Source organism: Mizuhopecten yessoensis, unplaced genomic scaffold, assembly GCF_002113885.1.
Source record: "Mizuhopecten yessoensis strain PY_sf001 unplaced genomic scaffold, ASM211388v2 scaffold2249, whole genome shotgun sequence".
In the NCBI taxonomy this organism is placed as follows: Eukaryota; Metazoa; Mollusca; class Bivalvia; order Pectinida; family Pectinidae; genus Mizuhopecten; species Mizuhopecten yessoensis.
This window is the reverse complement of record NW_018404452.1, coordinates 329,837-352,695: the sequence shown is the minus strand read 5'-3', so window position 1 is coordinate 352,695 and position 22,859 is coordinate 329,837. Positions and strand designations below refer to the sequence as shown.

General features: G+C 40.1%; 1 protein-coding gene across 1 annotated transcript; it reads left to right on the top strand.

Moving 5' to 3' along the window:
- Positions 1 to 2,455: 2,455 nt before the first annotated feature.
- On the top strand, positions 2,456 to 12,747 carry LOC110445358 (leucine-rich repeat protein lrrA-like). The gene is made up of 2 exons (XM_021489925.1): positions 2,456 to 2,639; positions 9,046 to 12,747. Exon 2 carries the CDS (start codon positions 9,084 to 9,086, stop codon positions 11,406 to 11,408), a length of 2,325 nt encoding a protein of 774 aa, XP_021345600.1. The 5' UTR covers positions 2,456 to 2,639; positions 9,046 to 9,083; the 3' UTR covers positions 11,409 to 12,747.
- Positions 12,748 to 22,859: the final 10,112 nt, after the last annotated feature.

Below are 22,859 nucleotides of genomic sequence, written 5' to 3'. Positions count from 1 at the left end.
TAATGTCCTTGTTCGACAATCAAGGTCAGAGGCGTCATATGTTTAAATCTTTTAATAGGTTCTTATGAAATCTTAAGATTACAAGTGTTAGATTAATAACAGGTGAGCGATGCAGGCCCATTGGGCCTCTTGTTTATGTTTCATGTTATTTTGATACATAAGTCTATTTAATTATGAATTGGACATTAATTAACCCAATGCTTGTATATACGTTTCTATAAGTCTTCAAAGACAAGGAAATAACAGTATAATAATACATGGAATATGTTCGGGCGTGTAGCCCGCTATTAAACTTGTGAATGGTAGTAATGGGACTAAACCCGGGCTTATATATCTAATATAATCACGTGGACTAAATGAATTGGCGTCTATGCGCGTGACTAGTACTAACATGTCACGTGATCTACATCAGTGTCCGAGAGATATACACTATTATACATACGAGATATCATTTCGATTTGATGTCCAAAATTTAAATTGCTTGCAACAGTCAGATATATATTTTAGTTTGAATACATTTGTTACGATGGATTTACCTAAAAGGATCCACAGCTTGCACCTTGCCTGCTTTCAGTGCGCATTTATAGTCGATATGAATGCCAATCGGAAGTTGGCAACTTCCACGATGCGTACGCGCGCTATCGCTTCCCGTTGGATTTTGCCATGTTCCATTTGGCATTCATATTGGCCATAAATGACAATTGAAAGCTGTTTAATACTTACATTTTCGATTTTATAGATATACCATAGATATTTTTTTAATCAAAGTTAAGCATTTAACTCAAATAAATGTATACTTCTTGTATGTTTGTTTAATGAATAGAACAAGCAGCCTCCAGGGACATCATACTTACGACGTCACCATCTGGGTGCTGGCATTCATACCTGATATAAATGTCATCTGATGGCAAATATTAGGCCTATGAGTCGTCTTACAAAAATAAGAGTTATTCATTAATACATAAAGAATGGACCACATGGACCTGTGAATTTGTTACAGCTGTAGTTGGACCTAAGAGTAATCGAATTGTGATGAAATGCCACCCCAGTGTTTCTATATACGAGAAGGAAAAGTCGACCCCACCTAACTTTCTTGCAACAAAAACAACATTTCTAGTTGATGTACTAAAAAATATTAGTACCGTTGGAAAAGATAAAATTTCTTTTAAAAACTTCCCATAAAATGTGTTCCCCCTCCGTGGACATAATCTCCGTTTACTCCAGGGACACACGACATTTCCGAGTTTCACGCAGTTTTTCGCAGTCATAGAGGCACTTGTTGTATACTCATGAGGTTGACGTCATCCAGTGCCGAAACATGTAGTGTTGGTTGGAAATTTTAGGGAAAAAACTATCTATGCTTCCAGCCAATCACACCACGGATCTCGGTACGTGGCCACCTCATAAATATCTATGACTGCGAAACTAGGAAATGGCGTGTTTTTGGAGGAAACGGAGACGGGAGCATTGGGGTGTCATTTTACCGAAAGTCGACCGAAACCCCTAAAACATGTAAATACTATTAACACCTTAGTTTAGGTCCAAATATAGCTGTAACAATTTCTCTGGTCCCTGTGGGATAGACTACTCTGCCTTTCCTCTGTAACCCGGTTCTATCCTGGTAGTGAAACGGACGTAAAATCAATCAATCAATCATGTGATGGCTTATATAGCAGCTTTGTCATTGATTGGATAATACATCGATCTATAAAAATATCAAAGTCAATCTTCTAAATGACCATATCTGTTGATAGGACGTTAAACAATACTAAACCAAACCAAACCAAACCCCACAGCCAAAATCGGAACATCTTAGTTAAGGATATACGCTACTTTTGTGTGGATTGCACCTCTCATTCCAAAGGGCTCCGCACTACTGTAAACTGCATTTTTACTTGTAATTCAAACTCCGTAATATATTTACACGCCACATTTAAAGTGTACACAATGTAACAATAATAACTTAGGTGTCGATAATTCTGTCCGAAACTCTCGCTCATAATTAAGTCCTGTCTTTGTTCATTACAATATATATCATAGAAATGCGTAAGCTTTGTGTTAGTAAATTAGATTTTGATATTTTAATCAGATAACAAGTACTTTCCCCGGCCTTCGCCATCCAAACCTCCCCACTACCCCTCCCTCCCCCGCATCGCTCATAGAATGGACATCATACGGATACCCTATCGATCCGGCACTTATCGGGCCAGAACTAGTAAGCAAACATCAGTTTATTTACTTTGAACACCTTCAATATATTTACTTAGAACACCTAGGGCTTTTAATGAACACGCGCTATTTGAACATGTCTACCTGTAATTAGACTACCTGTAATGAACCAGAGGCCGATATAGTGTTATTAATTGGTCCCCAACCACGGCCCAATGAACATTGACAGGTGGACGTAAGGAACTCTTTGGTGAATGGAGATTTCACCAATCTTAGCAACGTGGATTATGGGCCTTGTTTCCAAGGCCGCTTTACCTGGCCAGGGAGTATTACACCACTATAAATACATGGCCGGTCGGTCAATGGGGATATAGTAAGCTGTATCGGGCTCCTCAATCAACGACTTCATCCCCTTTACGTCGACCCGGGGGACCTGGCAAACCCCAGGGGACATATCCACCCACTGTCAGGTAAGTCACACCCCGGAATAGCCACCCCCGGGCAACTGGGGTTTAAAGTTTTCAAAGTTTGACTCAAGTTCTCTAAAAGTGTATTTTAAAGCTCACACGTATTTTTAACATGCTTGTAGTGTTTGTATGTATTTCTGAAAATGTGGTTTAAACTCGGAGAAAGTTTATGAATTTAGTGACCGAGTTTGTGCGGGCAGGTGCTATATGTGTCCTTATATATGTGTCGCGTCACTGTCTACAGAGCTTTGTGTTAAATCGTCACGCGTCGTAATCAGGGCTTACCCTACATTTAAATACACATATATCACGTATACAATTGTATCTATAAACATTGGCACTCACCGCCGATATCTCCTACAGGGTGGGTTCTATTTTTATTTCTCCAAACCCAATTAAAAAAGTGTATTACAGTTTTGTAAAAGAGTATAGACATATATGATAATGAGGCTAAAATACTTAAAGAAAGCAATATAATTAAATGTAATATATGTATATAAGATTTTTTTTTTAAAGATTAATTCAAGGCCGATGTACACACGTATATACCATAAATATACCTAGTAATGTTCTAGTTAAGACTATGTGCACGTATATACCATAAATATACATAGTAATGTTCTAGGTAAGACTATGTGCACGTATATCTAACAATTTATTGGTTTTGCGCAAATTGAACTATCAACATATACTCATGCATATGGTTATTGAAAAGTAAATTAACAATATTACGAGTACGGTGGCACAGATTGGCCAATTCAACGTCAGTTTTGTAACCTCTGACTTTCTAGTGCTGAATATAACTTTTGTTTTACAATAAAAAAAGTCAACCTAATTTATTTTTGTCGATAAACGCGCGCGCGGCAAGACTGTCTAAGATTTAGCGGTTTGCAGGTTTGTTTTCCTGTATTACAAGGTGTCAAAATCGGTTATATTTTAAAAACAAAAGAGCCGGAATAAGTGTGTAATTACTAATAATACGGTTTAGTGTTTGTACTCGTACTGTGTACGTTAATGAATATTTTAGTTAGATTGGCACCAAAGTGATGGCTGAGTTAGTATTTTCTAAAAATTCTATCACCGGTATTTGACAAATTAACTGAATCCACTCCGGAGCTGCTAGTTCTGCTTCCGTATAAATAGCAGGTTTGCTGTCTAGTTTTGAAGTACACATAATACAGTATCGCTGGCCGCGCATAACAAAAATGCCAGGGCGAACACAGAGACGTCATAAGTCACTACTAAAACATCTTCAGGCAAAAGACAAGGGCCGTAACGACAAGATCATCGTGGGCCTCGTCGTCAACATAAAACACGTAATATATATTGTAAGTTATACTTACACTAAGTGATAAATACACCAACAGTCTAAAACAGTATCATTATAGTATACATTGAACTGCTCATGATCTAAACAATTAGTCTTTAATGCTTTGTGAGACCTCAGTTCTATAGGCCGGACTTATTGACTATCTCCTTTTGAAATGTTTGGATCTCCGCCTCATTGATTTGTTAAAGGTGATAGTTATTTAGGACTAAAGTTATAATGCCTTGTAACGTACGTGACTAATCTAGTGACGAATGGTTGACACGCGTAAGATGTTCTGTTTCTCGTCGCCATGAAGCAATTAAAATAGGTATGTTATCATTAATAGGGACCATTATGGGATGTATATAATATTTGGACTTTGATCAATGATATCGGCCGCCCGACCGGATACACACAGTGTTGAAGCCTGGAGCAGGGTCTGACCGTTTGACCTACATTTCATTTTGTTAAAAGGATTCGAATCAAAATCCATTTGTGTGGACGAAATTTGTATTATCACTATCACCCGGCGTATTATGATAAGGTATTCCCCACTGTCATCAGGTGTATCATGATAAGGTACCCCCACTGTCATCAGGTGTATCATGATAAGGTAACCCCACTGTCACCAGGTGTATCATGATAAGGTACCCCCACTGTCATCAGGTGTATCATGATAAGGTAACCCCACTGTCACCAGGTGTATCATGATAAGGTACCCCCACTGTCATCAGGTGTATCATGATAAGGTAACCCCACTGTCACCAGGTGTATCATGATAAGGTATCCCCACTGTCATCAGGTGTATCATGATAAGGTAACCCCACTGTCACCAGGTGTATCATGATAAGGTATTCCCCACTGTCACCAGGTGTATCATGATAAGGTAACCCCACTGTCACCAGGTGTATCATGATAAGGTATCCCCACTGTCATCAGGTGTATCATGATAAGGTAATCCCACTGTCACCAGGTGTATCATGATAAGGTATTCCCCACTGTCACCAGGTGTATCATAATAAGGTGTCCCCCACTGTCACCAGGTGTATAATGATAAGGTATCCCCACTGTCACCAGGTGTATCATAATAAGGTGTCCCCCACTGTCACCAGGTGTATCATGATAAGGTATCTCCTACTGATACCAGGTGTATCATTATAAGGTATCCACACTGTCACCATGTGTATCATAATAAGGTATCCACACTGTCACCTGGTGTATCATAATAAGGTACCCCCACTGTCACCAGGTGTACCATGATAAGGTATTCCCCACTGTCACCAGGTGTATCATAATAAGGTGTCCCCCACTGTCACCAGGTGTATAATGATAAGGTATCCCCACTGTCACCAGGTGTATCATAATAAGGTATTCCCACTGTCACCATGTGTATCATGATAAGGTATCCCCCACTGTCACCAGGTGTATCATGATAAGGTAACCCCACTGTCACCAGGTGTATCATGATAAGGTAACAGCACTGTCACCAGGTGTATCATGATAAGGTATCCCTACCGCACCAGGTGTATCATGATAAGGTATTCCCCACTGTCACCAGGTGTATCATAATAAGGTGTCCCCCACTGTCACCAGGTGTATCATGATAAGGTATCCCTACCGCACCAGGTGTATCATGATAAGGTATTCCCCACTGTCACCAGGTGTATCATGATAAGGTAACAGCACTGTCACCAGGTGTATCATGATAAGGTATCCACACTGTCACCTGGTGTATCATGATAAGGTATCCCCACTGTCACCAGATGTATCATGATAAGGTATCCCCACTGTCACCAGGTGTATCATAATAAGGTGTCCCCCACTGTCACCAGGTGTATCACGATAAGGTATCCCCACTGTCACCAGGTGTATCATGAAAAGGAAACCCACTGTCACCAGGTGTATCATGATAAAGTATCTCCTACTTACACGAGGTGTATCATTATAAGGTATCCACACTGTCATCATGTGTATCATAATAAGGTATCCACACTGTCACCTGGTGTATCATGATAAGGTATCCCCACTGTCACCAGGTTATCATGATAAGGTATCCCCATTGTCACCAGATGTATCATGATAAGGTATCCCCACTGTCACCAGGTGTATCATGATAAGGTATCTCCTACTTACACCAGGTGTATCATTATAAGGTATCCACACTGTCATCATGTGTATCATAATAAGGTATCCACACTGTCACCTGGTGTATCATAATAAGGTACCCCCACTGTCACCAGGTGTACCATGATAAGGTATTCCCCACTGTCACAAGGTGTATCATAATAAGGTATCCCCCACTGTCACCAGGTGTATCATGATAAGGTATTTTCACTGTCACCAGGTGTATCATGATAAGGTATCCCAACTGTCACCAGGTGTATCATGATAAGGTATCCCTACCGCACCAGGTGTATCATGATAAGGTATTCCCCACTGTCACCAGGTGTATCATGATGAGGTATCCCCACTGTCACCAGGTGTATCATGATAAGGTCCCCCCACTGTCACCAGGTGTATCATGATAAGATATTCCCCACTGTCACCAGGTGTATCATGATAAGGTATTCCCCACTGTCACCAGGTGTATCATGATAAGGTATCCCCCACTGTCACCAGGTGTATCATAATAAGGTCCCCCCACTGTCACCAAGTGTATCATGATAAGATATTTCCCACTGTCACCAGGTGTATCATGATAAGGTATTCCCCACTGTCACCAGGTGTATCATAATATGGTCCCCCCACTGTCACCAGGTGTATCATGATAAGATATTCCCCACTGTCACCAGGAGTATCATGATAAGGTATCCCCACTGTCACCTGGTGTATCATGATAAGGTATCCCCACTGTCACCAGGTGTATCATAATAAGGTATTCCCCACTGTCACCAGGAGTATCATGATAAGGTATCCCCCACTGTCACCAGGTGTATCATGATAAGGTATCCCCACTGCCACCAGGTGTATCATAATAAGATACCCCCACTGTCACCAGGTGTATCATAATAAGGTTTTCCCACTGTCACCAGGTGTATCATAATAAGGTACCCCCACTGTCACCAGGTGTATCATAAATAAGGTATCCCCACTGTCACCAGGTGTATCATAATAAGGTATCCCCACTGTCACCAGGTGTATCATGAAAAGGAAACCTCCATCGGAAGATTCCGTGTCAAGTTCTTTATATAATGCAAAGATAAATAATAAGTCTTTTTTGTGAATAGCAGTTGTCAATGGCGGGGGATTCCCATTTTCTCCTCCAAATAGTCCTTAGTGTTTTAAAGACCTGAAAACTGTTAAAGTTTCACACCTTTAGATAGGAGATTGATTTCGGATTATTTAGGCTGCTCTGTATTAGGACTACCAGTCGGTTTATTATCGGTTATTCGAAAGCATGTGTATACTTTATACAAATGTAACTTTATCGAGTTTTCTTTATCGATTTCGTTTCTACCTGCAGCATATACTGTTAATCAAACACACACCGGAAGCGTGACCTATCTACCTATAGAAATCATCAGAAGGGGAAAGAAAGGGTACAAGAAGCGCGAGCGTTGTCAGGGTGACGGATCCTAACTTCATTCAAACTCATGGTGTCCAACCGTATTCATTGAGCGTTACAGTGTAGGCACCGGGAATAGTGGTATTGATCTGGTACCGGGAACACCGTCATCTAAATGCTATCACAATCGGAAACAACTTGGGCTTTCCGTAGTTCTTCAGAGAATTTCCGGAGAGTTCTGTTAGAGCATTAGTGCTCCTTCGACTAACCTCGTCTGATCCCGGTACCTTCATCAATACAATAATCATTCGGGAACCGTCGACACTTTCCGTAAACGAGTATGGAAAGTGCCGACGGTTCCCGATTGTACAATTATAGGTACGGAATCTGCCGAGATGTGACGAGTGCATTAGTGTTCGGTATTTGTAATCGCTCGGCTGTGGTACTCGGTATTTAGATGTAATTGAACTGCTTTAATAGTCGGTATTTAGGATTAATCTTCATATTTTAGAAGCTATTCTAGAGGAAATCACTTGCCTCTTCATACTCTAGCAGCAGAATTTAATCGAGAACTGTCGGCACTTTCCGTAAATGAGTTTTCTCGTTTAAGGAAAGTTCCGACGGTTCCCGATTGTTCAGTGCTAGACTTGATTATTATGTGAACCTACCTTGGTATGATTTCTTTCGGCTATGCTGCGATCTTTGATGCGTAATATCTACCCAGAGTTGTCGCTCTTTGATACTTAAACTCTACCCAGAGTTGTCGCTCTTTGACACTTAATCTCTACCCAGAGTTGTCGCTCTTTGATACTTAATCTCTACCCAGAGTTGTCGCTCTTTGATACTTAATCTCTATCCATAGTTGTTACTCTTTGCTACTTAATCTCTACCCAGAGTTGTCGCTCTTTGATACTTAATCTCTACCCAGAGTTGTCGCTCTTTGATACTTAATATATACCCGGAGTTGTTTGCTCTTTGATACTTAATCTCTACCCAGAGTTGTTTGCTCTTTCATACTTAATATATACACAGAGTTGTCGCTCTTTGATACTTAATCTCTACCCAGAGTTGTCGCTCTTTGATACTTAATCTCTACCCAGAGTTGTCGCTCCTTACACTCACTTACACCTCTGCAAATGGCTTAATGTTAAGAATCTTGGCAAAGTCAAGAAAATCTATTTTTCGCTAAAGCAGCAACGTCTTTCAACAATGTTTTACATGTTCAATTAATTAAAAAACTTCATTTCTCCTAGATATGTCACCAAATGACTTTTTGAAACATATATTGATAATATTTGTATAGACGATTGTACCACGGCTTGATATCTACGTTAACAAAACCATCGCCTTTGTAATTAGTTATACGTTCGCCAAACAAGGGAAACACAAAATCTATGGGGCTAAACAGGATAATACAAAAAATCGAATCGAAAAAATATGGCAGCGGCTTGTAATCTCCCTGACCAAGCCCGTCTCCTGCCCTTACCAAACTAGAACTGTTGAATAATGCAAATGTCTTGTTTTATAAAGCATGACGTTATCTTCCAGATGTTTACAAAAATCATTGACTAAATCCTTTCCATTTTTTTTAACAGAAAGCCATTGATGAGGCGATAGTTACTGCTGCGCCACGATGAGTAAGGAAGGGGAGGTTATCCCCCTGGCGGGCCCGGGAAGTAAAATCATCGCCCTGGCGCCCCCTCTACGGAAACACTTCCCTCGGGAGGGAAAAGCAGTGATCGTCGACTTTTCTACAAACAGTCTTAAACAACTGCCCATCGAGATATGGAAATGTGAAGAAATTATGCTCAACGCCATAAGATTTCAAGCAGAGAACAACCGCCTTAAAAAGCTTCCGAAGACCATTTCTGACCTTGAAGTATTAACATTTATAGACTTGCGAAATAACGCACTCACAGCCATTCCCGGTACGATCTTTAAGATAAAAACTCTTGAGATCCTAGATTTGACCAACAATGTCATTAAAAGCCTTCCGGCCACCATCAACAAGGCACTATCCCTGCACACGCTCCACGCGTCAAACAACAAGATCAAAGCTCTACCCAAGACCATCAACAAATGTCCTGCCCTGACCCACCTTGACGTTTCCTACAATGTTATCCGCTCCATCAAGAAGACCGTGTACGAGCTTGGTGCTCACATCATACTCAAGGAAAACAAACTAGTGGATCTTCCTGACGCGAGCGTTAAGTCTCCGGCCCTCAAGTCCCTGGACGTTTCTTGCAATCAGATATCCGCGCTCCCTGCCAACATCCACATGGTAACGACTCTCACGTGGCTTGACCTGTCGCACAATGAGCTGCCGGACGTCCCTCGCGAGATGGGCTTCCTCAAATACCTTAGCTTCTTGGATATTTCGCACAACAAGATCGTATCTTTACCGGAAGAGATGGTGAGCCTACAGTATGCTCTGACGACTTTTAAGGCATCTCATAACGAGATCCGGAATCTACCCGAGGACATTCATAAGCTACAAAGGCTGACAATCCTTGAGATGGCGGACAATCAGCTGGAGAACCTACCGCCGAAGTTTTATGACCTCAAAGGTCTAAAGACCTTGGATTTATCGGGCAACAAGCTTGCCAACGCTGCCGGTATCACTAAGCTGAAATCGGCGGAAACAGTAAAGGTGGCGCGCAATGCCTTGACGACACTCCCCGAGGACCTTCCCAGCATGAAATGTCTGGTCACACTAGACGTGTCAGGAAACCATCTTAAATTGTTGCCGGAGAACATCTGCCGCGTTTCGTCGCTGAAAGACCTGTTGGCGGGGGATAATAAAATAAGCGCCATCCCAGAGTCCCTTGGCGACAACCAGCTCCTCAGGGATGTTGACCTCAGCAGGAATCGGATTCAGGGGCTCCCACAGGACCTCAAAAAGTTGCGGAGCCTGGAAAGTCTAAAAATAGGAAATAATCAGATTTCGGCCTTACCAAAGACATTGGACGTTCTCAAATTTCTCCGTACGTTAGATGTCTGTGGAAACTCGCTTACTGAAATACAACTGCCAAAAGCTATCACCCATCTGAACATTTCACAAAACCCTGTGTTTTTACCAGCACAGGATCCTAAATCGGTGCTCGTGCAGCTGGGAGAGAGGGCATACGCCAAACAGATGACGTTTCTCGACCTGTCCAATCTTAAGCTTGAGGAAGTTCCCCCTAGTATTGGTCACATGAAGCTGCTTCGAACCCTCAAGATAGCTCACAATCTCCTCAAAGGTATCCCCGAGTTTCTGTGTCGTCTGCGCTGCCTTGAGGAGTTTGATCTGTGTAATAACGAGATATCCGAGGTCCCAAACGCCATTAAGAACTTGCAGAATCTACGGCGTTTGGACGTATCTCAGAACAAGATTGGCGAGTTTCCCGCCGGGTTGACTATGCTCCATCAACTGGAGTTTCTCAATATATGTTACAACAATATAGTCAGTCTTCCCGAAGACTTCGGCGAGCTGCATAAACTCATCTATTTAGACCTGTCGAACAACGAGCTGATGGGACTTCCGGAGGACCGCTGGGACATCCTAGCGTCCATGACAGAGCTGAATGTTAACAAGAACCATATCAACACAATGCCTTTGGACCTGCCTTATTTGTACCGAATCCGGATACTGAGAGTGGCGGCAAACGACCTCACCAGCATTCCAAACGACGTAGGCAAGATGGCGAGCCTCGAGGTCCTAGACGTCTCAGACAATCTGCTGGAGGCTATCCCAGAAAGCATCTGTAAGTTACCTGTACTCGCTGAACTCAATATATCTGACAATAAGCTGAAGGCTTTGCCCCAGCGGTTGGAGAGCCTCAAGCAGCGATGTACAGTAAGCGCTGGTGACCAGTCGGCGTACAAAGCGCGGGAACCTCCAGACATGCTCCAATCGGGGGAGGTTCAGACAGATGACGAAGGACCCAAGAAAAATGCTATCAAGTCAGACGACTAACTAACAAACGATGTGACGAATTTGAATTGGACAACCAGACAGACGGACAGATCGGTTTTTATTAGAAACATTCAAAACACGTGCCAAGATATTGTGACATCTTCGTCATTAATAATTATTCAAGATGTTAATTTTATGTACAAGCGATGACGACGACAACCACGATGTCACCACGAAATCACATCCAAGTGATGACGCACTCGACCACGTGACCTCCTTTGAATTGTTACCGGAGTGACACAATGATTATTATTTTACCTCATCTACATAATCAGCGTATCTGATCGGATTACATTGACCACATAGCGGGGAAACGAATCATTGTGTCGGCCTTACGCGCTCGAGTTTCTCCCTGCAGTAATTTTTCCGTTATTCCGATACTGTCTAGAAATATGTGCAAGGGCCAACACAACCGAGTTCCGAATGACTGAAGCAGACGGCAACAAGTACACGTCAACCTGGTCATCTTAACTGTTGTTATTGTTTTATTTAGGCATAATAAATTATTATTTTCCCTGTGGTAGGGAAACACGATTGTTTGTTTCACCTCGATTAATCATGTTTCACTAAGAATCGTTTTTCAATACAACGTGGACACAAATGTACGACAGCAACGAAATGTGATACAAATTGTCGTTATACACGGGGTAAAGCACCGTGTTTGATAAGTGACCTTGTCTGAGCTATGTTAATTCCACTTAGTGGCGCATCGGGAAGGTTTGTGGCGCTCTTGACTTTAAAACCGCACTTGTAGATCCACATAACACGTAGCTCGCACCTAATCCTGGTTACGGGTTCACACTTTCCTTCCTGGATGACGGGCGAATTTTGTACACACGTATACGACTTCATAAAGTTGCATATTTCATATTATTCATATGCTTATCATTTTACCCAATCAAAATTATTTTATTGTTTCCGTATCAAACAACCGTTCGGTTCAGTAACCGGAACTTCCCGGAAACACCCGAGATAGATAAATATTTATTCAATCATTATTATACGTATCTATATACCGTTTGCGTTCGCCTTATACAGTTTAATTATCTTTACAATTTTATTTTTACATTGATCTTTAATTCTTTTGTAAATCAATCAAAACCTTTTACATCCGCCTTACTACAATATAACGCTCTAACTTATCATTTCTTAAAGGCAAGAAAATCATGATCAGTCATGACGTTACTTCCTCTAAAACTGACACGCACTGGTGACGGCTAAAATGTCTTGCGCCAAACGATACGATCAGTTTGAGTCGAGTTGCTGTAACGTTCTCTACGTCCGAAAGCCCGTCAGGACTGCGTTTCTTTTTTGTTTTAATAAATCTTAAAATAATGAAAGCGTGTTGTTTGTTTATATTACAACCATGGACATCTCTTCCACAGTGGAAAGACTCGTGACTTTGGTCGAACGGAAATCTCACATGATGCATGGTTTGAGATTTAAGATAATCGATTACAACCAGCTTTGTATGCACTACGAGTTCTTTCCTTATATTATACCACGGAATTAGATTGTTATCTAAGTCCGTGATGATACTATATTTTTCATGTTTAGATCCTTTTATGCCATGAATTATTCAACTGGGAAATTCTACTCAAATGTAAACGCATTAAAATTGTACTAAGTTGCATTTTCATATATATGCCAAAAAAAGGTGGTACATTCGACCACTAGGTCGCCCAAACACGAGTTTTAATTGCTTAAGGATGGAATAGTCTTTTTCCACTAGCTTACCATGTCCAATTAGTAGCGTACGAATTTCTAAAACGAGCAGTGAACACAATGTACTTGTGGTCAAAATCAACAAAAAGGGGAGACATCAAAGACGCCTAAATATCACAAATCTATGAAGACACATTTAATGTGGTTGAAATCTACACTCGGGGAACCGTCGACACTTGCCGTAAATGATAAGTATTGATGGTTTTCGATTGTACTTTTTTTTTATAATTGCGTCGAACTACTAGACGGTTAATTCTCCCGCGTTTCAAGTATAATTGAATCAAACGTAAATAAAAACAAACACAAAATCTGGGTTTAACAATGTAATGATCTCTATGGCAACTATACGATTTAGTATACGTAATATATATATAATATATAGGACATTGATAATATATATTGAGGTAATCAGACACTCTAGAAACAACGCCATCCGAGTGAAGGAGGTCGGGGTATTGACAGACCGCTCAGCATACACGTCACTACAGAACTCTCACGTCACTACAGGACACGGATACTTTAGAACATTTATAAACCGAATACCTTATTTTCCGGACAAATTACATTCAGTGTAAACTATTTTTAAAGATTATCATTTCCTTTTGATTACTCACAAAATATTTTAAAGTAGAAATTTCCATTATTTTTATCAAAACAAGGACTGGCGTTTCCAGGCCAGTTTAATGGGTGTTTAACCAAAGATGTATAATTTGTTGGTTTACAGGTCTTTGGGTTTTCTCCGGAAAAGAAAGCGTTTCCCAATGTTTAGGTTTTCGTTCATTGTATATATATAAACATGTGAAGGTAAGCTGAACTGAAATATGTATCATAAAAAAAATCCCCAGATAATTACAGAAAAAATCTATAAAAGTGTGAATTTCTTTTTTGTTTCTTTTTTGTTCGTTTGTAACAATAACCCGCATCTCTTGTCTTGTGTACCAGAGGGGCCGTCAACACACCGCTGGTCCTACACCCCGGACCATACCCCAACCTGCATACCCCAACCTGCAGCCCCGGGATCGGGACACAGTTGTTCATTTACATAAAGACCACTCCTTCTCCTGCATCCCCGGGGGGAGACCATTCAAAATACCAACACGGCACTGTCGTCGTCCTATTCTCGTGCAATAACAAGGAGACAAGATTGGATTATCTATATCTGCTGTATATTACTGCAACCAGTGGCAGCTTGTGGTTTCATTTTACTTATTCTCTTGAAAATATTCCTCCCCAATTCATTTTTTTTTTTTTTTTTTTTTTTTTTNGTTTCAAATTTACTTCGTCAATGTTTTTAAACTAAACCAATGGGGATCACTCTCTACCGGCGACATCTATTTTAGACTTTTCCCACACTGTAAAGCCCAGTCCGCTGGTCTCCACGAGCTTCTGGAAATGACACGTACGTGTTGGTACCCCGGGGGAAGGGGTGTAAAGGGGTGTGGTGTTTCACAAAATACGGGTATTGCGTGGAACGCCCTTTTGTCGTCACAGACACTAGGTCTACTGATGATGTACACAATTGCCTCCGTATGATTTTGTTACCAGTTACATAAAGGTTTTCGTTGTCATTGTTACCATGGTGAGAGATGCAGGTCACATACAATCTCTCAACACCTACACTAACTACACAAATCACGAGTGATCTCCCTTCACCTCAGCCTCAGGAACCCGTCTGCTCAGGATTACCTCTAAAACATCTTCATGAGTAACTCATTCATCCCTGAAATTTCACGATGAGCTATTCCAATGAGTTCAAATGTGTCTTAAGGGGTCAATGAGTTAATGATTTTTTTTCTCTTATCAATCGTTTTCATAATCAATGGCTATATTGATCGAACAATTTCATTTTGATGATCAATCATTTGTTTAATTTTCACGAATATAATCCCGTGTTTAAATCAAGATATCTGTCGATCATCCCCCGACTGAGCAGACGAGAGATCACGTGGGATTGTTCTATACACACCGGCGTCCACAAGTGAAAAATGTTAAGAGTAAATGTTACAATACAAGCTAAATGTAAATACTTGTTTAAAAAATATCAATACACATGCGATCTACCAGTCCGCCTGAGGCGGCCACTCCCGGCCTCGTCATCAGTCACACACATACATATATATATAGTACCTGTTGGGCGCGTGAAACACTTGTTTTGCATCTCCCTGGATTAATCGGACTTCTGGGAAGTCTACTCGCGACGCGCCCTCCCTCCCTTCCCCCATTGCATACATAATTATCTCCTCCGAGAGGCTCCCTTAACTGGTAAAACTAACTAAGCAACATGGTAGGCAGTCACAACACAGCCCAGCCATCAGCACAAATAGTCGCCATCTTCCCTTGCCAAGATTTACGATGCAGTACGATCCATAGGGACCTGAGCATTTTTTACAGCTACATTTGGACCTAAACTAAGGTGTTCAGAGTAATTTTACATGTTTTGGAGGTTAAGATTGACTTTCGGGTAAATGGAGGTTAAGATTGACTTTCGGGTAAAAACGACACCCCCAATGTGCTCTTCACTCTCTGCAGAGAGCATAACCGAGGGTAACCCCTGGAGTATCGAGGATGAGTTTTCGCCCTAACATTAAAGTGGGGTATCTTCCGGTCCGAACAACACAGGCACACAGCAGCTGTGAGCATGCATCTTACTGTTATCTTCTGAAGTAGAATCCTCTGCACTCTTGATTTAAGATTGCACAAGAGACGGTTCTGCAAGGACTGGGCTGTGTTGCAACATAAATACATTAAGTATGATACAGTATGGGCTAGACATGAGAAAAAACAGTAAAAATGTCACATCGTTTTGATGACGAACTGACTAGCACTCCTCACCAAAGCTCCATATCTTAATTCTCTCACACTGGTTAGTCCATTCTCACCCACTCATTTTGATTTGAGTAATGTTCTGTACAAGGCTTCCAAAAAGTACCCTATTTCACCTGCCCGCCCGAGAGACGGGGAGAAAGGTTTGCTTGGTGCGACCCTACACATATAGACAGCTAGGTTTCCTCCTGACAAGGGGTCTCGCAGAAGGAGCAAATGGACTGTTCTGGTCAGTAATCAGCAACGTGAGAAGTGATCCCGGTCTATAGAAGGGGCAAATAGTTACTGGACTTGTCAAAGACTAAATGGATTATACTGGACAACAGGAAGTGATCCCGGTCTTACAGAAGGGGCAAATAGTTACTGGACTTGTCAAAGACTAAATGGGTTATACAGGACAACAGGAAGTGATCCCGGTCTTACAGAAGGGGCAAATAGATACTGGACTTGTCAAAGACTCAATTTCAAAGAAGATGTGAAGACAGAAAAGGGGGTATAGTACTTATAGAAGGAGTAAATGGATGCTTGACATATGAAAAACTGGAGATATTGTGAAAAGGATCTTCAGCTAAGAAAAGGACAATTTAAAAGTTTGCTCTTGTAAACAAGGAGTATAATTTGGCTTTAAGATGTAAGCTCATATTTGAAGACAGGCCAACACTTTCTGGACACAGCCCTGAGCATGGCAGGTGGAATTTGGTAACGACACTGGCTGTTTAGCCAGCCTCCTCTCATCTAGCCAGCAATATCGTCATGGGGATTGATATGAGAAGATTTTAATGATATTCAAAAAGACATAAAATTTATGAAAAATTTGAAAATCACACGTTGGAAAGCTGAAGTAAGATTAGCTTTCATTTGAACACGAACAACACCAAGATTACAGCGAGCACATTTACATAGATCCATGAGAGCTGTGGGGTACAGGGACCAGATGGTATATGATGTAGTGTTACCATGTGGTGCCCGTCCACAGCAGTAAAACATACTGATGATCATGATCGTCACCAGGATGTGGAGAAATCTCTGCCGGACACTGTTACTTCCGTACTAGCCAATCAAGATTGCCGGCGGCACATAGACTGTGGACATTGGTTCAGGGTTGTCTGACAACACTGACAAGTTAAGATGGGAGTCATATAACATTTTCCATTTTGTAAAATGGCATAAAATGATTCTTCCTTTTCTAAATTTCTTACAGATGCAATGCTATTTTGATTGCTTTTGTAGTTACCATGGAAACTGGGATCATTCCCAGTATGTGTTACCAAGGAAACCAGTATCATCCCAGAGGTTGTGGAAAAAGCCACAGTGGGATTTCAAGATTGATGAATACATGTCTAATATAACAAATTTATGATTTCATGATAGAAATCTAACACAATTTGAAGAATATTGCTTGTTTTTTGTTAAAATTTACATTTTCAGGTTGCTTATTCCATCCCAAACTCATTGTCCAACTTTTTATGACACAAACATTAAATATATGAAGGCAATTTGACAATTAGGAGGTAGATTCTGCTGTATAACATGTAAACAGCATCCAAAATATTACAAGTTTGATACTTTCATCTAACAGATAACCACGTGAGGCCTACAGGGAAGGACCTCACACTTTACATCAGACACACTTTCAAGGGATTCCATTCTACTGTCTGTGCCACAATGTAACTGCTTCATTGGTCGGGGGCAAGGGTCGGGTCTGTATTATTCAATTATAGACTTTAGCTGAGGTTGATACCTGGATTTATTAACACGAGAAAAGATACATTAAAAGATACATTAACCGAGGACGCAGTCCGAGGTCAATATATTTTTTCTCGGGTCGATAAATCCAGGTTTCGACCAAAGTTAAAGGCTACAATTGTTTCATTATTTTCAAAACAGTAATGTAAGCAATCTGAAAAAATGACACCACAAAACAGCTACGGAAGCGGGACGGTGCATTCGTTTTGAGACACGCCATAATTCTATTTTAGAAACACCCAGTCCTTCAACAAAAATCATGTGGTCCAAGTCAATATAGGTTTTTATCGGTGGACACATGATGCACTTCTGGCCAATCGCTTGCTGGGAATATTATGAAATAATAATAATGTATATCATTTTACGCAGATTCCATTAATGGCTTGCAGTCTAAGGGAGAAAACTCCAGGATTAGCAGTTTTTGCTCAAGACTGTATTCAGTCTTTATTCTGAATGATGAAATGAGTGGCGTTTTATACCATTTATTTTAACCTCCCCCACCCGAAACCAAAACAGACACATTCTGGGGCAGACAGCAGAAAATTAGCTTTACACGCAATTATTCCTAGACAATACTCAGCAAGAAAAAATACACAGTTTAACAGCAAAACATTTGTCGTCATAAAAACAAATCTGGTTGTGAGCCAGTACGTTGCATATTCAATGATTATTATACACCCGAGCACTGAATACACAGTATGGCAGGAGAAAGGCCCTGTAGTGCGACAGGAATGTTGGTAGGCACGTATAGTATACACATCATCAGGCTGTGTGCCCACCTCGTTCCTACACAGACCCGTTAATTGAGGTAGCCATGTTTATCAATTACAATATCAAAAGTATAACCCAATCAGAATGGCCATGTGGCAATGGAAAAATTTGGATGGTCTGTATATAGTGGCTTTCGAGGTAGTTTAAGTCTAAGGCATCTGTGAAAAATAGTCAACAATTGAGCTTAAAGCGCTCAAAATATTGCATGTGTCATTAAACAATTGCCAAAATATGTAGAGGGAACAAGGCGGAGACAGGAGAACAAAGTCTGTAGAACAGTATGGACGTCATCATTCACTTTCTATGCAGATTTTTAAGGTCATACAAGACCTGATTAAGACAAAAGAAGGTCAAGGTCACTGAGTGACCCGAAGACCAAGAGGTCAGATAAGCTGACCGTTATCATACATGAAACTAAATGTTACTTGTGTTAGTAATGTCTAAATTTCTCTATTACATACATTCTGTACAATACATGTGAACTTGGAACTCATTAGGTTAGTACATAAAACACGCAATAAAATAGGGTCACTGTACAAGAAATCATTGCGAGGCTGGCCTGACAATATCACAACCTACAGATACCTGTACACAACACACCAACAATATCAAGGGTAACAAAATCTTTGGTAGGTTAGAGAGTGTACTAGGTTACACTGGCTACTTCATCGTAAGTATATATACAAAACAAAAGGTCTGCTACTGAGTAACAAAGGAAAAACAACCCAACTGGGTAGAAACAAAAACTAAAGAGAAGTAACAAAAAATTAACAAAGCAGTGAGCAAAAAGGCTGTTCAAACCCATAGGTCATGTACGGTCAAAAGACGTCGCATGTACAGGTCATCTTACCCATGGCTCATGTGAGGTCATCACATCCATAGGTCATGTAAGGTCAGGGATATCTTACCCATGGCTCATGTGAGGTGATCACATCCATAGGTCATGTAAGGTCAGGGATATCTTAACTCCTGTTAAGTTTATCTTAAAAATAATTTTCTTTTACCCAATAATTTAACTAAAATTATTCCAAACTCAACTTTGTAATACATGTAGAACTATAAAGACGGACGAGCCAGTGAGAACCGCCAGTAACATTGTTGTAAAGGAAATCTATAGACCGGTACTTCATCATACAAAACAACAGCACTGTACTATAATGTAGAATACATTCAATGAACTCCTTCTAAAATTATAAAAAAAAAATTAACAAAATTAACAGAAATAAATCATCATATGTTTGTGGGGAAAACATAAAATTAGTAAATGATCAACTGTGCATTCCTAAACAGCAGGTCAACAATACAGATTTGTTAACTTCTGTCAATACACAGACTTCTATATACTGTGGGGAAAAGGTACACACCTAGAAATAAACTTTGTCTACTACTGGCATTGTACAAACTACAGGTAAGGGTGGTGAAGGTAACATGTTACAACATTCCAGGTAAATGTCCCAGCAGTTAGATCATTGAAGTGTTACAACGTCACACATATTACAGCTTAAAACCATCTGGTGGATTAGCCAGTCAAAAATTTACAGACGTTCCCTTTTCAAGTTAGAGGTATGTTACCTTTGACAGGCAAAATCTTCAGACACATAAAGAAACTAATTAAGAATAAGGCTCTACTTAAGAAGTCACTTTTCATAACAAATAGGTTCTTACAGGTATCTTTGTAAAAAAAACAAAATTCAGGTAAAATGTTAGAGGTAATTTACAAAATACGTAAAACTTCATGCAAAGAGGTAATTATTTTAACACGGAAACATTTTTCCATATTAAATTCAATACAGAATGTTTATCTTTAATGAATAATGTAACTTGGACATTTACCATGTAAAAAATTACCACTCTTCTTGACACAGAAATTGATGAACAAGCAATACATCATACTGATAGAATATTCATGAAAATCTATCTCACAAACATTTGTTTAACAGGTAAATGTCACATTTAATCAGCAGGTAATTTTTAACAGGTAAACAATAGGGTTTTTGTTTTCAGGAAATCCTTTTACAGGTAAATGTGGCACTTTTTACAAATAAATTCTGCAGATAAATAAACCCTATTCTAATTTTGCATAAAAAATCTATTATTTTGAAAGTTACAAATGTAAGATATCCACGGCACTTAAAAGAACAGGTGATCTTTATATGGGTCAAAGTGGAATTTTACATGTAATCAATTTATATTCATAACCGATATGACAAGATTTATTCACATGTAATGGTTGTACAGGTAGAATCTTAAGGATAATGTGACCATTTTTCTCAGTTGTTTTAAGGGTAATTGTGACAGGGTTATTCAAATGTAGATTTTGTGCAAGTAAAATTATTTAAGGATAAATGTGATAATGTTTTCCACAGGTAATTGTTTTAAGGATAAATATGACCATTTTTTTCACAGGTAATTGTTGTACAGGTAAATGTAATAGATAACTAATGCCCACATAGTCTCCACATACACATGAGAAGCATGCAGGGTTAAAGAGTTGGGGGAAAAAGGGGGCGTGGCATCACCACCTGTGACAGACACGCCCACCTCCAACCCAACACCCTACACAAAGACTGAAAACATGTGATGAGCTTTAATATAGATTTGTGCAAATGTGCTGAATATATAAAGATATTTATGTAGAATATATATAACTATGATAAAGGATGAAATATAAGCATGGTGACAATGTGACACAGCACTAGCGAGCTATTTACATGCACTGTGTGGCAGATTGAGGTAGATTCCAATAGTTGCCGTATAATACAACCCACTAGGCGGCAACATCTCCTGAGTCATCATGGTAATTATCCAATTAAAAAGCTTTTCAAGAAAATCAAATACCAACAAAAAATAGTTTTAAAAATCTTACAAAGATACTCCTGAGGTAATAATAGTGGACCACGATCAAAGATGTGTGTGATTTGAACATTTCCAAGCTCCTTTAATCTGTCAGGCCCCTCAGTCCCCACCCCAGGGATCACATTCCCTACTACAAGACATAAAGTTTTGATCCCCAGGCTCACTGTCCACACCCCAGGGATCAGAGTCTCCACCCCCAGGGATCACAGCCCCCACTACAGAACACAAGGTGTCCATCCCCAGACTCACTGTTCACACCCTGCTAGGACAGTTCCCACTCCAAAGCTGAGAGTCCAGAAAACATTTTAGCATAACGGCTTCACTGTGATCTTGTCCATCAACCTTACGACCCCAAAGTCAACAGGGATCCTCCTAATTTTTCAGTGTGACCAAGCTTGTCTATCTATCGACCCTTTGACCCCCGAATAGAAAGGAATCCATGAGGAAGCTGTTTAATAATCTTAGAACTCATTTTCCTATGATTATGATGGCTAACTGTAACCTTGACCTTTGACCCCAAAATCAATAGGGTTTCTTCAAACTTAATGAATTCTCATTCTGCGATGTTTGATGAATGAAGCTAAAAGGAACACAAGATGCAGACTTAAAACCAGTAAGTATGTAAGTGGTTCCAGTATGTCCCCTTACTACTTCATATATAGTAGTGAGGCAGAAGTAACAAATGGAAACTTATCCTCCATACTGCAGTTATTCAGATTTTAGCAAGAAGTCTCTAGTACAGCAAAGTCTATCAAAAGGTACTATCGAAAAATAACTCCTTACACATAGCAAGCCAATCAGATTGATATGTCTCGCCTGTGCCCCGCTTTGACCATCAATGCATATATCAGAGAAACTAACTTAAACACAAAAACTTAATGTTGATGGAGATGCTGACAAAGTCAATGGACGATGACAGGTAGGCCGTATCCAGCATTTGATGCATGGGTTGATATGTACTACCTAAGATGCATCTATGGTCCTAGTTTGGTTGGTCTAGCACTTATACTTTCAGTGTAACTAACTTAAAAGCAAACACTTAATGGTGATGCCGCCGTTGCCGGAAAAGCAACACTGTAGTCTTGCTTCCATTTTGTGGCAGCGAGACAAAAATTAAATGTTTTTTTATTTTGTAGTAAAAACCAAATTTCAAATGTTTGTAAAATGGAATGAAAATTGATACAGATTTTCAATATATGATGATAAGCAGCATATGACATACAGAATCTTAGTGCTCCATCCCTCGGATAGTGCTCCATTCCTTGAATACTCTCCGGTATACAAAGGGGTGCTTCTATTTCTCACGCTGTGCTGCCTGCTCGACTTATTCTCGTTTCCAATACATTATTCCTGAAGCCATCCGTACACCTGACAGGGAGGAGCTTGGAAATGCTACAGTGATCTCCCCTGAATTGTATTTCATTATTTTCAATAGATCACCATTCTTTTTAATGAAACATGAAGATGAGAACATATATATATTTTTTTTTTATATATTTTTTTTTCACGATTATATATCACCCGTGTCGT

Coding starts and splice junctions, on each gene's coding strand:
- LOC110445358 (XM_021489925.1), top strand. CDS start 9,084: ATGAGTAAGGAAGGGGAGGTTATCCCCCTGGCGGGCCCGGGAAGTAAA.